Raw genomic sequence first — 17,892 nt, 5'->3', positions numbered from 1 at the left:
AAGGAAGAGTTTTCCCTCAGCACTTACACTGGAAATTTAGTGGTTTTCCATTCTAGCTCTTGGTCTTGAGACATTTGATTTTGATCATTTTAACAAGGTCCTTTCCCAAGATTTCCAAAATCCTTTAAGGATTTTTAACAAAAACATGTTTTCTTTCGTCACTGGCACCTACTGATACTATCATATGATTTTTAAAGTTACTGACATACATACTTATCCTAGTTGACTCCCTAATGTTTAGTCATCCCTATAAATTTCAAAACTATACCCATTAAAAAAGAATGCAAAAGGGGCAGGTAGGTGGCACAGTGGATGAAGCACTGACTCTGGATTCAGGAGGACCTGAGTTCAAATCTGGTTTCAGATACTTGACACATACTAGCTGTGTGACCCTGGGCAAGTCATTTGACCCCCACTGCCCCAGCCCCCAAAAGTAAGGGGGTCAGTACTGTGAATGCTAAGGAAGTAAAGAAAATCAACCATATGACAATGCCTGGAGAACATTCCCTTGGAGTAGATGAATACAACAACACCACTTCAATCATATGCAGGAATAAAGCATGTCTTCCTTCCGTCATATTGGTAATCATATTTGGGTTAAACTTGTTCTCTGCTCAGCAATACAAAATTGGATTTTATATGTGATGAGTATATTATGGAAGCAACCAACCAGTTATTAAATAATCTTTTTTTCAAGTGTTTCACAGTGCACAACATGAATGAGGGAATAGTGGGAAAGACTGAAGAGTCATAGGGAGTAAAGTCAAAGAACTATCACATATCAACAGTTACCTAAAGGAAATGTGGCTTAAGATTAATTATACTTAGACATCTTCCATTTTGTAAGACACTCTAAGAACTTTACACTGGCCAAAATGAAGTAAAGAGGAGCTGTATTTTCCCAACCTCTGTGCCTTTGCATAAAGATTTCCCTTCTTGCTCAAACAGGGACTTCTTCCCACCTTCTCCTAAGAAATAATCTCTCCCTTACCTCTCAAAACATTTTTTGCCTGACCAATCAATGGTACTTAATACATATCACAACGGCCCGTATAAACTTCTAAGATACTACTATGACATCAGGGAACAGGTATGATTTATTTGTTATCACTGAAAACAAATGTGCATTAAATATACCAAATGCAGCCTTTAGGTATTTCCTTGAAAAGCCAAAGTGCTTAAAAAACAAAACAAAACAACAACAACAACAACAACAACAACAACAAAGCCAAAGTGCTTAACTTGGTGATATAAAAGCCAGTGTTCCTATGGTATTTCAAAGTCTTAGAAAAGTACTTTCACACACATTTCATATGTAATTTCTCATAGCACAAAGAAAAAATTATTGCAGATCTTTAATTCATAGCTCTGGAAAATTATTTAATTTATAAACATGAACAGATGTTGAGAATCTCATCCTTATCACTTGTTTTTCATTTCTTTCAAGCCAGCAAATTAGCCCTCACTACTATCTACACAATTCCATTATCCATTAAACCATTACTTTCCCCAAATTTTGCAAGCAGATTTTACATATTTTTACTTCTAAAAATATTCAAGCATATTTTATTTTATTTATTTAATTAGTTTGTTTTTTGTTGGGGCAATGAGGGTTAAGTGACTTGCCCAAGGTCACACAGCTAGTAAGTGTCAAGTGTCTGAGGCTGGATTTGAACTCAGGTGCTCCTGACTCCAGGGCTGGTGCTTTATCCACGGCACCACCTAGCTGCCCCCTTAAGCATATTTTAAAATGCAATTATGCTTAAGTAGGAATTCATTTGTTTAAAAAAAAAAATCACCATTTACCTCAACTGTATTTGCTTGCGTTTCTGAAGTTCTTGATTTCGAAGTTCTTCCAAACGTCTCAGTTCTTCCTGGCGCCTCATAAGATCTATAAAATATTCATTTTTAAATTATCTTATCAAGTACATATGGTCAAGAGGTGATGGTAAATTCAATAAAACTTAATTGTATAAAAATCAGTTTTTTCATTCCAAATAGAATAATCAACTAGAATTATTTTCTAAAAACTGTTAATACAAACCAATATTGTTCCACATTTCTCAGTATGATGGTATACACACAAAGAAGAAACTTAGTAAAAGCTTACCAGAAGTTCTTCAGTAAACTTTTTCTCTCCAATAGCTAAATGTAAAATGTATCTTTTCTTCAACCAGTTTTAAGATTCAATAAAATTTATCTAACATAATTGCTTTTAGGCAAATCATAAGGATAGGACTTGATGACCTCCTAAAGTTCCTTCAAGTCCAATTCCCCTTATTTTACTTACATATTTAAGAGGGCCCATAAACATTAGTTTGAAATTAATTTCAAATTTAATATTGCAGTGATTAATTTTGATAATTCCTCTATGAGTTACTCATTCACTGAGTAACCTAAACAAAGATAGTAAGATAAGGGGGCAGCTAGGTGGCACAGTGGATAGAGCACCGGCCCTGGAGTCAGGAGTACCTGAGTTCAAATCCAGCCTCAGACACTTAACACCTACTAGCTGTGTGACCCTGGGCAAGTCACTTAACCCCAAGTGCCTCACTAAAAAAGATAGTAAGATAAGAGAGTAAGAAAAAAATCTACTATCCATGAAGGCCATAAATGAGATATTTTAGAACGGATTTCAAATATAAAGAGATACTAAGAAAAAAGACAAAATTATTATGCCAAAATTATTTTAGTAAAATGTATCTGTGTCTTCTATAAAGATAACAAAAGAAACTTTCCATTAATTAACAGTATGTTTTCTTGGTAAAAATCCTTTACAGATTCCTTAAGACTAGAAATGGTGCTAAATATATGGCCCAAGCCAGGACAGAGAGGACATCAGTGTTCATCACTTCCAAAAATTGACCTTGTCATGGAAAACTACCCTACTATTAATGAACAAAAAAATTTTTTTTAAACATTCAGCTTTGTGACTGGACCCCTTAAACTTACCATACATGCTTATATTAGATAATTTTGCATTACTGTCATTTAAATCCCTATTTTACAATTAGTCAACTGGAAAAAACAATTTTTTTAAATCAACAAGCACCTCTAAGGGCTTGATATCCAAGATATAGACAGCAGACATTACAAATGCAAAAGCCATTCCCCAATAATGAAATGGTCAAAGATTATAAACACTTATCAAACCGAGAATTGCAAACTGTTAACCATCATATAAAAATGCTCCAAATCACTAATAAGGTAATGCAAAACAAAATCATTCTGAGGTTTCACCTCACATTTGGCAAACTGGCAAAGATGACAAAAACGTTGGAGGAATTGTCAAAAGACAGGTACATGAATATATTCTTGGTGTTATAGATTAATAAGGAATCATGAAAATAAAGTGACTAAAATGTTCATACCCCTTGATGCCACCAATGCTATGTATGGATATACCCCAACAAAGTAATCGAGAAAAAGATGCTCCATCTACACCAAAAAATCTGTAGTAGCACTTTTCGTGGCAGCAAAGAACTGGAAACAAAGTATACATCCATCAACTGGGGTAGAGCAAAATAAAACTTTGTTATAATTTCTGTTACAAATGTACCAGAAAAACTTAAAAAGAACAGTCACCGCAAAATAACTAAACAGGAAAGCTGTGAAATTATAAACCGTAAGTCTGGCCCCAAAGAAGAATTAAGAATTTTTACAGCTTTCTCTTTCTTCCATATCTTCCATCACTGAAATGTTGGCCTATTTACATTTCCTCAAACATTACACCCCATTTCCAGTTTTCATGCCTTGGTACTCATCCTTCATATTAGGAAATATCTTCCTTCTCACCTCTGACTATTAAGTTTCCCTGACTGATTTAGCTCAAATTCCACCTATTCCAGAAGGCATTTCCCCATCACCTTAGCGATTTATATGCCTTTCCTTCTCTATCCATTCACCCCACTCCAATTCGTCTATATATTTCTTGGTTCCTAATTACTGACCACCAGATGTCAACATGTTGCCTTCTCAAGAGTGTCTGTGTATGTTGATAACTAGTTGTTTACTTATCTCCACCATTAGAATATAAACTCCATTAAGGGCAGGGAATCAAGTTTTAGTGCTTGGCACACATTTAATAAATGCTTATTTACTGAAATTTAAGAAAAGATCTTCCCCCAACCAGCAATCTTTGCAAAAGTAGGAATAAAAACCATACAATATTACATGTCACTTTTTTGGGGGGAGATGTGTTGACTGGTTTGGATAAACTTTTCTCTTTAAAAAAAAAGTTATAAGCAAGGACTACCTGGAAAGAGAGAATAAGGGATACCAGGTGATATGCAAGAGACAGAAAAACAAAAACTATTAAAAATATTTTTAATTCTTACATATAAAATACCATCATATAGAAAGAATTTTTCTTTACACATTTTTTTCTCTATAAGAGAAAAGTTAGCCCAAAATAATCATTTCCTATGATTAGATAACGCAATAATAGAGAAATCATTTGTTGTAAATAAACCTGGCACAAGACAAGTTTATTTAACGCTGACATTCACTTAACAAAACTAGCAAATTTTATTATACTTTCAATTAATTATACTGACTATCCATATGAACTCAAAATTTCCTCAAATAGCACTCTGTTTTTCAATTCTATTTTGGGAATTTACTAAGAAGAGCAACATGAGACAGTTAATTATAAAGCTCTTTAAAATAACCTATACAAGTTTCAAATTTTACTGGGATTAAAATAAGGATTTATCTCTGCAATGATGACTAGAAACAGTTATTTATATAAAGTAACCTCTAATGTATCCACTGATATTTACCATTTGTTTGAGTCATTTCAGTTTTGTCCAACTCTTGTTAATCCCATTTGGGGTTTTCATGGCAAAGATAATTGAGTGGTTTGCCATTTCCTTCTCCAGTTCATTTTACAGATGAGGAAAGCTGAGGCAGTTAAGTGACTTGTCCATGTTCAGGTCTGAGGCCACATTTGAACTCAGGTCTTCCTGACTTCCAGACCCGGTACTCTATCCACTGAGCCACCTAGTTGCCTCACTTCACATACCAAATCAAATTCTAAATGTTGTGGATTCAAATACTCAAATACTTATATCACTTATTTCCACTCACATTAACCTAGTTCAAAGCCCTCATCACCTATGGACCGGTTAGTCATCATGGACTACTGTAACAGTATCCCACTCAGTCTCTCTCTCTCTCTGGAGGCTCTCACCTCTACAACCCATCCTACACAGAGGTGGCTAAGGTGATTTCCCTAAAGCATAGGTCTGATAATGCCACACCATTACTTAAACTTCAGCTGTTCTATTAATGCCTCAGGATCACATGCAAACTCCTGTGACATTTAACACCTGTGACAACCTAGACCCAACCTGTCTTTCTGGACTTATTATACATTACTCCTCTCCACATTCTGTGGTGCAGTCAAAATGGCCTTCTTACTATTCTCTTAGAAAAAGTAATCTGTTCCTCAGAAACAACATTTCATCTTCCTATGCCTTTACACTGGCTGTCCCCCTTCCTTAACAGGGACATGGATGTCTACCAGCACCAGGTCAGAACTAATTCCATTTGAATTGTTTTAGGGAGATTCTGAAGATCATCTGGCAAGAAGATAAGATACCAGACCCTGAAGGCCTTTCTCAAGCTGAACTGCTCAGCATTCAAACCTAGAGCAGAAAGGACTACTCTGATGTGGGATGGCCTCACTGTACAAATGCCTAACATGAGTTTTCTGAAAAGACTATTTTACAGTGAACTCACACAAGACAGGTGTTCACATGATGGTAAGAAGAAGCAAAAGGAGGACACTTTCAAAATCTCTCTAAAGAGGGCAGCTAGGTGGCGCAGGGGATAGAGCACCAGCCCTGGAGTCAGGAGTACCTGAGTTCAAATCTGGCCTCAGACACTTAACACTTACTGGCTGTGTGACCCTGGGCAAGTCACTTAACCCCAATTGCCCCCCCCCCAATCTCTCAAGAACTTTGCTACCGATTGTGAGACATGGGAAAAACTGGTACATCAACAGTGCTCTGCTCTATAAGCAAAGCAGAATTGTAGCTCAAAAGAAAAGTGAGATCCACAAAGTTAGAGACAACTCTCTTCTAAATGGTCATACAGAATATTTATACCAGATCTGTGGTAAAGCCTTTCAAACTCATATTGGTATGATCATCCACAGCTGGACACATTGTACATTGACCCATTTTGGTCCTCTTCAGTACAAAGAAGAAACCACAACTACCACCCTCATTCCCAGGATTGCATTCCCTACCAATGCCTCTTAGGAATTCCTACTTTTCTTCAGAGCTCAGTCCTCAAGCCCTGCCTTCTACTGGAAGTCTTTCCTGGTTCCCCACAGCTATCATGCCTTCTCCCATGTTTTCTTTCCTGACAGAATTAAGAACCTTGAAGGCAATAATTGTTTCACTTTTGTATCCTCAGCATCTAGCACAGTCTGTCACATTGTAGGAAGTTAATAATGCTTGCTGAATGATTACCAACAACAGCAAATAGTATATTTTTATTGTACTATAAGGTTTAACAAGTGTTTTACAAACGTCTCACTGCAAAATATTGGCATCTTTGGTTTTTTTTTTTGTTTTTTTTTTTTGCGGGGCAGTGGGGGTTAAGTGACTTGCCCAAGGTCACAAAGCTAGTAAGTGTCAAGTGTCTGAGGCCGGATTTGAACTCAGGAACTCCTGAATCCAGGGCCGGTGCTTTATCCACTGCGCCACCTAGCCGCCCCCTTATTGGCATCTTTGAATCAGTCATACTGTTTAGTTCACTTTATGCTTCTATTTAATGTGATTACAAATAGCACTTGAAGGTTTGGAAATTATTTTCCTTAAAAACACTGTTAAACAAGGCAACCAAAACATTACCCCATTTTGAAGTAAATAAACTGAGGATGAGAAGTTGTGAACTGTTCATGATTGTGCAACTATATGGCAGAGAAAGGACTCAAACCTCTATTTTATGATTCTAAATACTGTTCTCTTAGCAAAATAAGAAGAGAACTGTGATGAGAACTGAAGCATCTTTACCAGCGACCAAGAGAAATGTGTGCAGAGCTCCTCAGTTCCAATATGATCATCATTCTGAATAATGTTCTATGTGCATGATCAAAATGAGGAAGATACCTATGATAAGACCACCAATCAGGAGGCTACTGTAGTAGTGCTGGAAACCGGTGATGAAGGCCTAAACTAGGGTAGAGGTTGTGTAAATAGATATTCACAGCACATGAATAAGAAATATTGTGAGTTTTCAAAAAAAGGTTGACAAATGACTGCATATGTGGGATAAGGGAGAATGGGCGAGTTAAGGCAAAGCAGAAGGTTCCAACCCTGGGTGACACAGTAACAGGGAAGTTAAAAAGGGTGGATGTGTGGGAAAAAATAATAAGTTCTGTTTTAGACAAGTCAAATTTGAAATACATGCAGAGCAATCAGTTGAAAAGATCTAAAAGGGATGGGGAGCTTAGGAAAGAGGCATGGGATAAATATATTGATCTGAGATTAACTGTATTATTATACCCATTTGGAACTGATAAGGTCACTAAGTGAAAGAGTATAGCAAGGGGGTGGCTAGGTGGCACAGTGGATAGAGCACCGGCGCTGGAGTCAGGAGTACCTGAGTTCAAATCCAGCCTCAGACACTTGACACTTACTAGCTTTGTGACCCTGGGCAAGTCACTTAACCCCAAGTGCCTCACTAAAAAAAAAAAAAAAAAAAAAAAAGAAAGAAAGAAAGAGTATAGCAAGAAAGAGAAGAGTATAGGACAGCACCTTGGGGCATACCTACAGCCACAAGGCATGATATGAAAGATGACCCAGCAAAGACAACAAGGACAGATAGGAGAACCTAGAGAATGTGACAAAATCCAGAGATGAATGGGTATCCAATAAAAGAACAGGACTGTTTTGGAAAGATCTGTTTCAATTGAGCAATGACATTACAAGTCAATTTGTAATAGGATTAGAAGAGATTCAAAAAAGTGGAGACATAAAAGGTAGAAAGGTAGTTTAATTAGTTTGACTATGAAAGGAAGGAAATACAGAATAGTTTTAGGAGACTGTGCGGTCAAATGAGGGATAGGGAAAGAAATCAGACAGATATCAAGTTATATCGAGATAGCTAGAGAACATAAAATTCCTGAGTCACTGTGCTACGTTTAGTATTTCTTGATCCATGCTTGTGTGGCCCACCAAATGGCAACTAAGAACAAACTGGAAAAGCATGGAATCTGGGGACCCAAGAAGAGTTTCAACAATAAAAATTACAAGAAATCTTAAGATTTTCCCTGCATAGTCATTAGGCTGGCAAAGATGGCAAAAACTGAAAATGGTAAATGGTGGAAGGGGTATGAAATATCCACTAGTGGAGTGTGCAAAAATAATTATTAATAATGAGTTTCCTGGGGACCCAGGGACTCAGTTTTAGTCCCTTTCTCTCCCCCTCACCCCAGAAAGTTCAATTCATAGGAGGAAATTTTAATCCTGTTCCGGGCCAGCCCCAGATGTACAATAGGAATTGAGATAGATTATACCACACCTATCTGGACTTCACCTTTGCCCAATAGGAGGTCTCTCCCATTAGGTCATTATATCATCCTATAGAGATCATTTTAATTTGGACCACCCTCAAGTCATGACAACCAGTAGAATTGAATGATGCTAACCAATTAGTTTTTGATTGAGGATAAAAGCTGGGACCATGCAAGGGTCGCCATCTTCTTACCGTTCTTGGCTTCTTGGACCCACGGTCACTTGGTGCACACTCTTAGGACAGTGAAGGTTAGTAGTTCATGCGCTTTCTAAGAGACAACACAACGCTGGGGTTTTTCTGCTTGTGCTCAACTGCCACACAGTCAATTCTTTACTAATATTCAATATTAATTAATAATAATGCCAAAAAGGGTACAATAGCCATTATTATATAAATAGCCATTGGGGCAGCTAGGTGGCGCAGTGGATAGAGCACCAGCCCTGGATTCAGGAGTACCTGAGTTCAAATCCGGCCTCAGACACTTAACACTTACTAGTTGTGTGACCCTGGGCAAGTCACTTAACCTTGCCTAACTTAAAAAAAAAAAAGCCATTAATATATAAGTAGCAATGATTTTTAAAACCCAGTTTAGGGGCAGCTAGGTGGTGCAGTTGATGGAGCACCAGCCCTGGAGTCAGGAGGACCTGAGTTCAAATCCGACCTCAGACACTTAACACTTACTAGCTGTGTGACCCTGAGCAAGTCACTTAACCCCAATTGCCTCACTTAAAAAAAAACCCACCAGTTTAGCAACAGTAATTTAAAAACCACAGGAGATGGATAGAGCACCCGCCCTGGAGTCAGGAGGACAGACCTGAGTTTAAATCTGGACTCAGACAGACACTTGACACTAGCTATGTGACCCTGGGCAAGTCACTTAACCTCAATTGCCTCACCAAAAAAAATAAAAAAATAAAAATGTAAAACATAGGAGAGCACATTTAAGTTCCAGATAAGATGATACAACCAAAAGGAAGGGAAAAAAAAGCCAAGATACCATACTTCAAGAAATTATAAATGAGAACTGCCCCAAACTAATAAAAACAGAAGGCAATAGTAAAAACAGATTCTATCAGTCTTCTCCTGAAATGGAAAAAAAAAAAAAAAAAGAAAATTCCAGGAATGCCATAGCCAAAATGCAGAGTTCTACATGAAGGAAAAAAAAACACTGTAAACAACCAAAAAGGAAGAGTTCATGTACCAAAAAATCAGTCATGCAAGACCTCGCAGCCAATCCTCCAAAAGGACAGGAGATCTTAGGATTCAATGTGCCAAAAACCAAAAAAAGCTAAAACCAAAAATATCTCACTCTACACAAAACTATATAATTCTAAAGGACAAAACAAAAACAAAACAAAAAAACCCAGATCTTTAATAGAGAGAACTCTCAAGCATTCTTTAAAGTATTATAATGTACAAGGAGCACTAGACTTAGCTTTAAGACCTGAGTCTGAATCCAGTTTTGTACACCCTTAACTGTGTGACCCTGAGTGACTTAACTTCTCTCAGCCTAACTTTATTCACCTGCAAAATGAGAGCAATAATAGGATCTACCTCACAAGGTTGTGGTGAAAATCAAATACGATGATCTATGCAAAGAGTTTTAAGGTTGACCTACATAAAGCTTTTCTATAATTCCTGCTAGAAAAGACCAGATCTTAGGTCAAGTTTGAAATGGAAACTAGAAAGGTAAATATATTTGAATATTCAAAGCGACTATACACTGGAGACATGCTTATATTCTAATAGAAGTAGAAGAAATAAGTGTACCTTCAGAACCTTGATGTCACCAAGGGTCAAAGAGGAGAGTTAAATAAAATGGAGGGGGGAGGGGAGGAAGGGGAGGTATAAAGGTCCTATAATTAATTTAGGAAAGGAAAGGAAATATACTAGAGAACAAAGGAAGGGGATGGGGAAGTTGTTAATTATCTCATAAAATGGAATACTTAAGATTAAAAAATATGCAAATATGGAGAAAAGGATGACTCTCACTTTCATCCGAACCGAAGGAGACTTGAATATACTCACACATTAAGAGTTTGGTGTAGGGGCAGCTAGGTGGCGCAGTGGGATAAAGCACCAGGCCTAGATTCAGGAGGATCTGAGTTAAAATCTGGCCTCAGACACTTGACACTTACTAGCTGTGTGACCCTGGGCAAGTCACTTAACCCCAATTGCCTCACCCCCCCCCCAAAAAAGGTGTAGAAATAGAATTATACAAGACAGGAGAAAGAAAGGTTGGATTAGTTTTAAGTAAAACAATCTCCAAAGTTGGAAATATGGAGTAATTAATTTTTTTAATTGAAAGAAGAATAGTTATAAAAACAAAAGGCTTTAAATATTGCTCACACCATTCTTTGTAAAAAGGAAGAAGCAGAGGAAAAGGAAAAACTATAAGACGGAGAGAGACATAATTACAATCAATACTGTGATATAGGATGTTTCTCTGGGAGAGAAAATAAGGATAAACTTTAAACCACGTAAAAACAGTTACTAATATAAAAAATGTCATTACTTTAAGGTGAATGGGTTAAACCTCTATAGAATGAAATGACAAAATCCCATTAGAATGTTAGCACATTATCATATATCCCCTTCTAATCATTCACATAAATTTACCTTTCTAGAGTTCTTTTAAATATTGTTTGTATTGCAAAGATTCTCCTCAGCTTTGGTCTTTTCCTCAGAAATGCTTGAAAAGTCCTCTAGTTCATTAAAGGTTCATTTTCCTCCCTGTAGGATTATACTTCACTTTGCATAGTAAATTATTCTTGGTTGTAAGTCCACCTCTTTTGCCTTATGAAATATATTCCAAGAATTTATAGTAGCAACTGCCAGGCCCTGTATGTCATCTCAAGACAGAGAGCTTTAAAGTCTTTGGAGTCTAGGCTGTCCCAGTCTAAACATAACTGATGCTGTTGCTTCCTACTCCATGAGGCTTCCAAAATCCCCATCTTGGTGCTTTCTGTCTTCCCTGACTCTATTTTGAGCAGACCTCTGCTTTTGCTACGTCCAAACATAGGGTGGGCTTCCTGAAAATATGAAGTCTTGGAAGGTTCCCCACAGCCAAGAAAAATGAAACATCACTTGAAATGAAAACAATTAATACCATCTCCTTTCCCTCTTGGCAGTTACCTAACTGGCTGAATTAAAATGCAATTCCTTCTATTCAGATGCAGTCTCCAGAATCCAAGCCATTAAGAACTGCCTGTTTTCAAAGTACTCTTGAAACACCATAGTGAAAAATGGGTCCTCTGTCAGTACAGATAAAGGCTTACCAGTAGCCATGTACTTTCCAATGAGTTGTCCCTAAGAATGTTATTAAATTCATTAAACATGTTCATGGTTTAAATCGATATAGAAAGAAATTAGGTCATTACTGCTATATCATGTGCTAATGGTGATGGTTTACTTTTCACCCCCTAAGACTGAATGTTTCTAATATGCTGCAGATATGTTCACTTGTAGGACAACACTAAAATACATATTCCGTATCAAATCGGGACACATGCTCTCCTTTTCTGCTAGTTGATTATCCAATGCAAATTACCAAACAAAGTTAAAAGCAACCCTCATGTACCTAAAAGTCTCTTTATAATGATAGCATCCAAATTTCATGCCACTATAGATAATTCTAAATTGACCTATAAAAACAATTTTTGTCCATGTGATTTATAAAAATACCCTGAAAAATATGTTCTTTAGGGATGCTTTGTTTCTCTAACTCCCAATACTTTACAGAGATGCTGAAAAGCAAAGATAGTATAACAACAAATTTTTAGGAGTCTGAGACTTAAATGAACAAAATATCAATCACATCAAAAAAATATATCAGAGACTAAACTCGATGAAGAGGTAAGCACTGTCCTGTAAAATTAGTGATTTATAATTGGAAAGAGTGGAGTATCATAAAGAAACAACTATCTTCAACTACCAAAATGAACTTCTAGGTAAAGAGCTGGCTTCTACATTCCCAAAGTACGTATGCCTTATATAACTGAAAAAAATTACTTAGGATATGAAAAATAAGGCAAAAACATAGAAGGCAAATTATAGAATATGCTTTTAGGTATATTTTTACAAAATGGAAAAGATCATTTTGAGGGTATTTTTGTAAATAAATGTTGGAAATAAAAAGAAAATTAAGCTAAATAATTTAAACAAAGACATGCAATTAGAACCACTCCAAGAAAAAATTAGCTGCTTTCTATAGCACCTATTCTTTAAAGCCCCTTACTAGGGATGCCAAATAAGAAAATTCCTTCAATGCTACATGGGTTCCAAAAATGAAGAATACAATAGCTCTTACAATTCCTAGTTATCCATAAACCTTTAGGCTTCTCCATTTTTCCTGTTTTTGAGGGTTTTTTTTAAACAACAAATTCATTTGCAAATATTCATTTCCTTCCCCATAGAGCAATCCATTTTAGCAAATGGTCTCTCCCAATGAAACATAAAGCCACATTAACCCCCCCACACACAAAAAAACCCACAACACACAACTTCCAAAAAGAGAATCCCCACTTCCTAGGCAAGTGATTTAAAATACTACATTTAGAAGGCAATAAGTAAAACTATACTTAAAAGGCAAGGTTTAAAACATTGCACTTCGTGTATCATACCCAACACCCCAAAATGAGGAAAAGGAGACAAGGCAACAACATCAATCCAGCCCTGCAGATAATTGTGCCATGTGTCATAGCATAAATGTAAAGGAGTGCTTTAAGCTTAAATTTAAAAGACAAAATATTTCAAAAGTTTATTTTCTAACAAAACAATCTTTAAATACAGAAATGTCCTATTCTTTCAAAAGCCATAAAAAATATCTTGCCTTCCAAAGAATTGGAAATCAAGGGAATGCCCATCAATTGGGAAATGGCTGAACAAGTTGTAGTGTATGAATGTAAAAGAATACTAATGTGCTGTTAAGAAACGATGAGCGGGGGCAGCTAGGTGGCACAGTGGATAGGATAGAGCACCAGCCCTGGAGTCAGGAGCACCTGAGTTCAAATCCAGCCTCAGACACTTGACACTTACTAGCTGTGTGACCCTGGGCAAGTCACTTAACCCCAACTGCCTCAAAAAAAAAAGAAAAAGAAAAAGAAATGATGAACAGGAAAATTTCAGAAAAACCTGGAAAGACTTAAGTGGATTGATGCTGAGTGAAGTGAGCAGAGCCAAGACAACATTATACATAGTAGCAGTAAAATTGTGTAGTAATCAAAGTTGATAGACTTTGTTCTTCCTCTCAGCAATACAATGATCCAAGACAATTCAAAGGATTCATGATGGAAAATGTTCTCCACATGCAGAAAAAAGAACTGTGGATTCTGAATGCAGATTGAACCATAGTGATTCTACTTTTTCTATTTTTAAAGATTGTCCCCTTTTGTTCTGATTCTTCTTTTACAATATGACTAATACAGAAATATATTAGTGATTGTACATATATAACCTACATCAGATTGGTTTCTGCTTTGGGGAGTAGGAACTAAAAATCTTATAAATGTTGAAAGCTATCTTTACATGTAACTGGAAAATAGTAAAATACTTTTAGTGGATAAAGCACCAGCCCTGGATTCAGGAGGACCTGAGTTCAAATCTGACTTCAGACACTTGACACTTACTGTGTGACCCTGGGCAAGTCACTTAACTCTCATCCCCCACTCCCCATACTTTTACGATTTAATTTTTAAAAGATTAAGGGGGGAAAAAAATCTTTCCTTCCACAAATTAAAATGTTCCTATCAATCCACTATCTGCAAAGCATCATTTTCCAAATGAGAAGCAATGGTTTTGCAGCAATCCACTTTTCTTGTCCATTAGTGCCAAAGAGCATGAAAGTGTATAAAAACTAGCTGTAGTTAGGGATATAGTTTATGCTTATATGATACAGTGGTTTAGACAGGGACTAAATCTATTACCTAAAACATTATAAGCCACATACTCTAAAGCATTTGTACAAGTTAGGTAGCATTTTGTTTGCCAGAGAATACCACAAATCTGAACTTTGGTAAACAGAGCTAGTTGTATAGATATCATTACCTTGCCTCATCAACATTAACTGATGCTCATGTCTAGCTGCTTCCATTTCTGCCTCTAGTTTCTCTTTGGCTTCTCGGATGTTTCTGTCAACCTGCTCCCGCTGCTGCTTTTCCATTTCATCCAGTGCCTTCCATCGTGATGCATACTCAAATTCAAATGTCCCAGGTTGAGCAAACCGAGGAGGTTGTTCTCTTTCCCTAAAATAAAATTACATTTAAAAACATAGAAACACAGGCTTAAATAAAAGACTGAACCATCAAAATACTTTCCTCAAATACCCTAGTTCTAATTTTAATTCAAATTCATTTACATACAGGTAAGCTCTCAAATTATTAATTTTGGCTTTCTACAAATTGGAACTTGGAAAAGATTTTCCATAGAAACTAACTCACAAATGTTAATTAGGACTTTAACCTGGCTGACACATACCTAATTAATCATAATATACTTGAAGCATAATAAAACCTATTTCTCAACTAGTATTAACAGTTGTGACCTATTTCTATTTGAAGATTTCCTGCTTCAACTAAATATGCCAGAAGACACTTCTCCCACCTCCAACCCCCCTCAACAGCAAGAATAGAAACAACTCCCTTCAACTACCCTAAGAGCAGAATGAAGGACCCGACAGATTTATGTTTCTTCAGCTCACTAAGGCCTATGTTAAACTAGAGTCTCTATTCATTAGATATGCATTACCCATTTAAATTACTGAACAGAAACACAAAAATAATAAAAGTCAAAAACTGATTCACTTGGTATTCTGGAAGCTGAAAATCCCTATTAACTGGCAATATGCACATTGATAATGACCATAAAGCATCCTATTATCCTGAAGTGACTACGAATCGAATAAAGATGAAGTGTTTTCAATATTGTTTGTGTTAAATGTATTTAATCCTACTCTAGTTCTCTGAAAATCTGTCAGTCCAATGGAATATTAACTCCATACTAACCAAACTATCTGATTAACCAACTATGTATTATGTCAAAGAATAATATAAAAACATTGTTAGTTGCCTTTTTCAAGTAGCTTACTTGTGATACTGTTGTGTCTTTTGCATTAGTTTCTCTGGTAGTCCGTCTTCATCATCAAACTGTTCCATGGGCTCCACAATGACTGGCCGAGGTGTTCTGATAGAGGGAAACATTTTAAAAATTGTAACTGAAGGCACATACAATGAGCTTTCTCTGAAAAATGTACTGTTTTATGGAAATCTTCATATCAACATTTATTCTAGTATCTCAGAAGAAATGTGTTAAAATAAGTCTTCAGATATAGAAGGGCACTTAATTCAAGTTGGATTAGAAACATGTTTTTATAATAATTATAACATTTTTATTAGCATTAGATATTTGTTTTTATAATAAATATATATTATTTTCTCATGGTTGTCTTAACCAAATCATAGCACGTTTTGCTATACTATTTCACAGCTCACTGATTAAATTCAAAGTGAGTGGCTAAAAAGAATTTTTCCATTTCTGGTCAGCTGATCTTACTGTGTAAAATTATTCACATCATTAATGGTAATAACAAATTTCCTTGATATGTACTGCAAAAAATTACTTGGGGTAACTTATACTAAGTGGGTCACCAGAAAGTTAAATTTATTATATACTCTTTCATAATCTTAAAATGACTCATACCTAAACCAGGCTTAACTACGTATTTAATAACAGCATCCTTCCTGGGCTAAAATCTACATATCTCTGTTCAAGGATCAAACAAGTGGAACAAAAACCAGGGAGTCTCACAAACTAAAGAGCCTTGCATATAACAGGAAAGCAAACAATGAATATTTGAATGTTTGGTAATAATTCTCTGGACACAAAATCCTCAACTGTTTCAGATTCAAAGTCATGACACATATTTAGTATTAGACCGTGTACTTTTATCATTTTATCTTGCTCTTAAGCCTACAACAGGAAAGACAGTCTTTTTCCTCCTTCCTCATAAAAACCACTTACTCCCAAGCAACTCAAGCTATACCTATTAGCTAATTCAAATATATTGAGCATTAAAAATGGCTTTTGTAGGGGGCAGCTAGGTGGCGCAGTGGATAGAGTACTGGCCCCGCAGTCAGGAGTACCTGAGTTCAAATCTGGCCTCAGACACTTAACACTTACTAGCTGTGTGACCCTGGGCAAGTCACTTAACTCCAATTGCCTCACTTAAAAAAAAAAAAAAGGCTTTTGTGAGCTAATCTGGGAGCCCTAAATACCACAAACAACAATACTCACTAAGCAATTAACTTTTTTATTATTATTTTATTATTTTCCAGTTACATGTAGAGATAGTTTTCAACATTTGTTTTTATAAGATTTCCTATTTCAAATTTTTCTCCCTCCCTCCCCTCCCCTAGACAACAGGTAATCTGATATAGGTTATATATATAATAACATCAAAACTATTTCTGCATTGTCACTAAGCAATTATTAAGCACCTACATTCAAGGCACTGTGCTGAGCATATTTAAATTGGAAAAAAGACTTATTTCCAAACAACTAAATTTTAAGTTGCTGTTTTCAAACAGAATTTTGGCTTTCCACAAAAGAATATCCAAGATACTTTTCAAATGCTTTTCCAAAACCTAGACCAAACTATATTGACAGCACTACCTCTTACCTAACTGTTAGGGAATGCTTCTCCTTGAAGCCTTACTCAAGGTCCCTAGAAATCTAAATCTTCCTGTGAAATCCTAAAACATTTGTTTATACACTTATTTAATTTGCACAATTACTCTGCATCGTTATCTATTTTGAGTAATATTTACTTTGTACTATTATTTTTTGAGTAATATGTTCTGCTTTCCCAGATGATGAGGAATGGTAGCCGGGTGGACCTGTGCTGGACTTGGGCCTCAATCCCATTTATTAGCTAAGACTCAGGGAAAGTCATTTAACATTTAAAAACCTGTTTCTTCATCTGTAAAAATAAGAAAAATAAGAGCAACTATTTCACAGGGTGGTTGTGAAGGTGAGCTTTACAAACATATTATTATGATTATTAGTACTTATGATTAAGAAAATAATATACTGATTTTGAGCAAACAAAGTACAATATTTGCATGTAGGTAAGAGTTAGAAAAATAAGATGGCAAAATCAGCCTAACTAGATTAAATTAACAAAGGTATCTTAGTAGGAAAACCCACTGACAAAACTTAAGACAAGAGGCAAAGAAGTTTAAGAGATCTGGTAACTCTTTAGAAAGAAAAAAAGAGGATGATAATTTGGTTAGATTGAGAACTGTTCAAAAGCCTGAGAAAATTCCATCCTCAACAACTGCACAGGGCACTCGATTTATTTTTACTCAG

General features: G+C 36.0%; 1 protein-coding gene across 1 annotated transcript in view; it reads right to left on the bottom strand.

The window, feature by feature from the left end:
* The window catches only part of PSPC1 (paraspeckle component 1), a 54,840-nt gene that overhangs the window by 24,627 nt on the left and 12,321 nt on the right, over window positions 1-17,892 (bottom strand). Inside the window, 3 exon segments of the mRNA XM_043997417.1 lie at window positions 1,807-1,891; window positions 14,575-14,771; window positions 15,613-15,708. Of these exon segments, the coding sequence (XP_043853352.1) occupies window positions 1,807-1,891; window positions 14,575-14,771; window positions 15,613-15,708 (378 nt within the window).

Source organism: Dromiciops gliroides, chromosome 3 (genome assembly GCF_019393635.1).
Source record: "Dromiciops gliroides isolate mDroGli1 chromosome 3, mDroGli1.pri, whole genome shotgun sequence".
In the NCBI taxonomy this organism is placed as follows: Eukaryota; Metazoa; Chordata; class Mammalia; order Microbiotheria; family Microbiotheriidae; genus Dromiciops; species Dromiciops gliroides.
The sequence above is the reverse complement of the archived record's forward strand: the minus strand, read 5'-3'. Positions and strand labels throughout refer to the sequence as shown.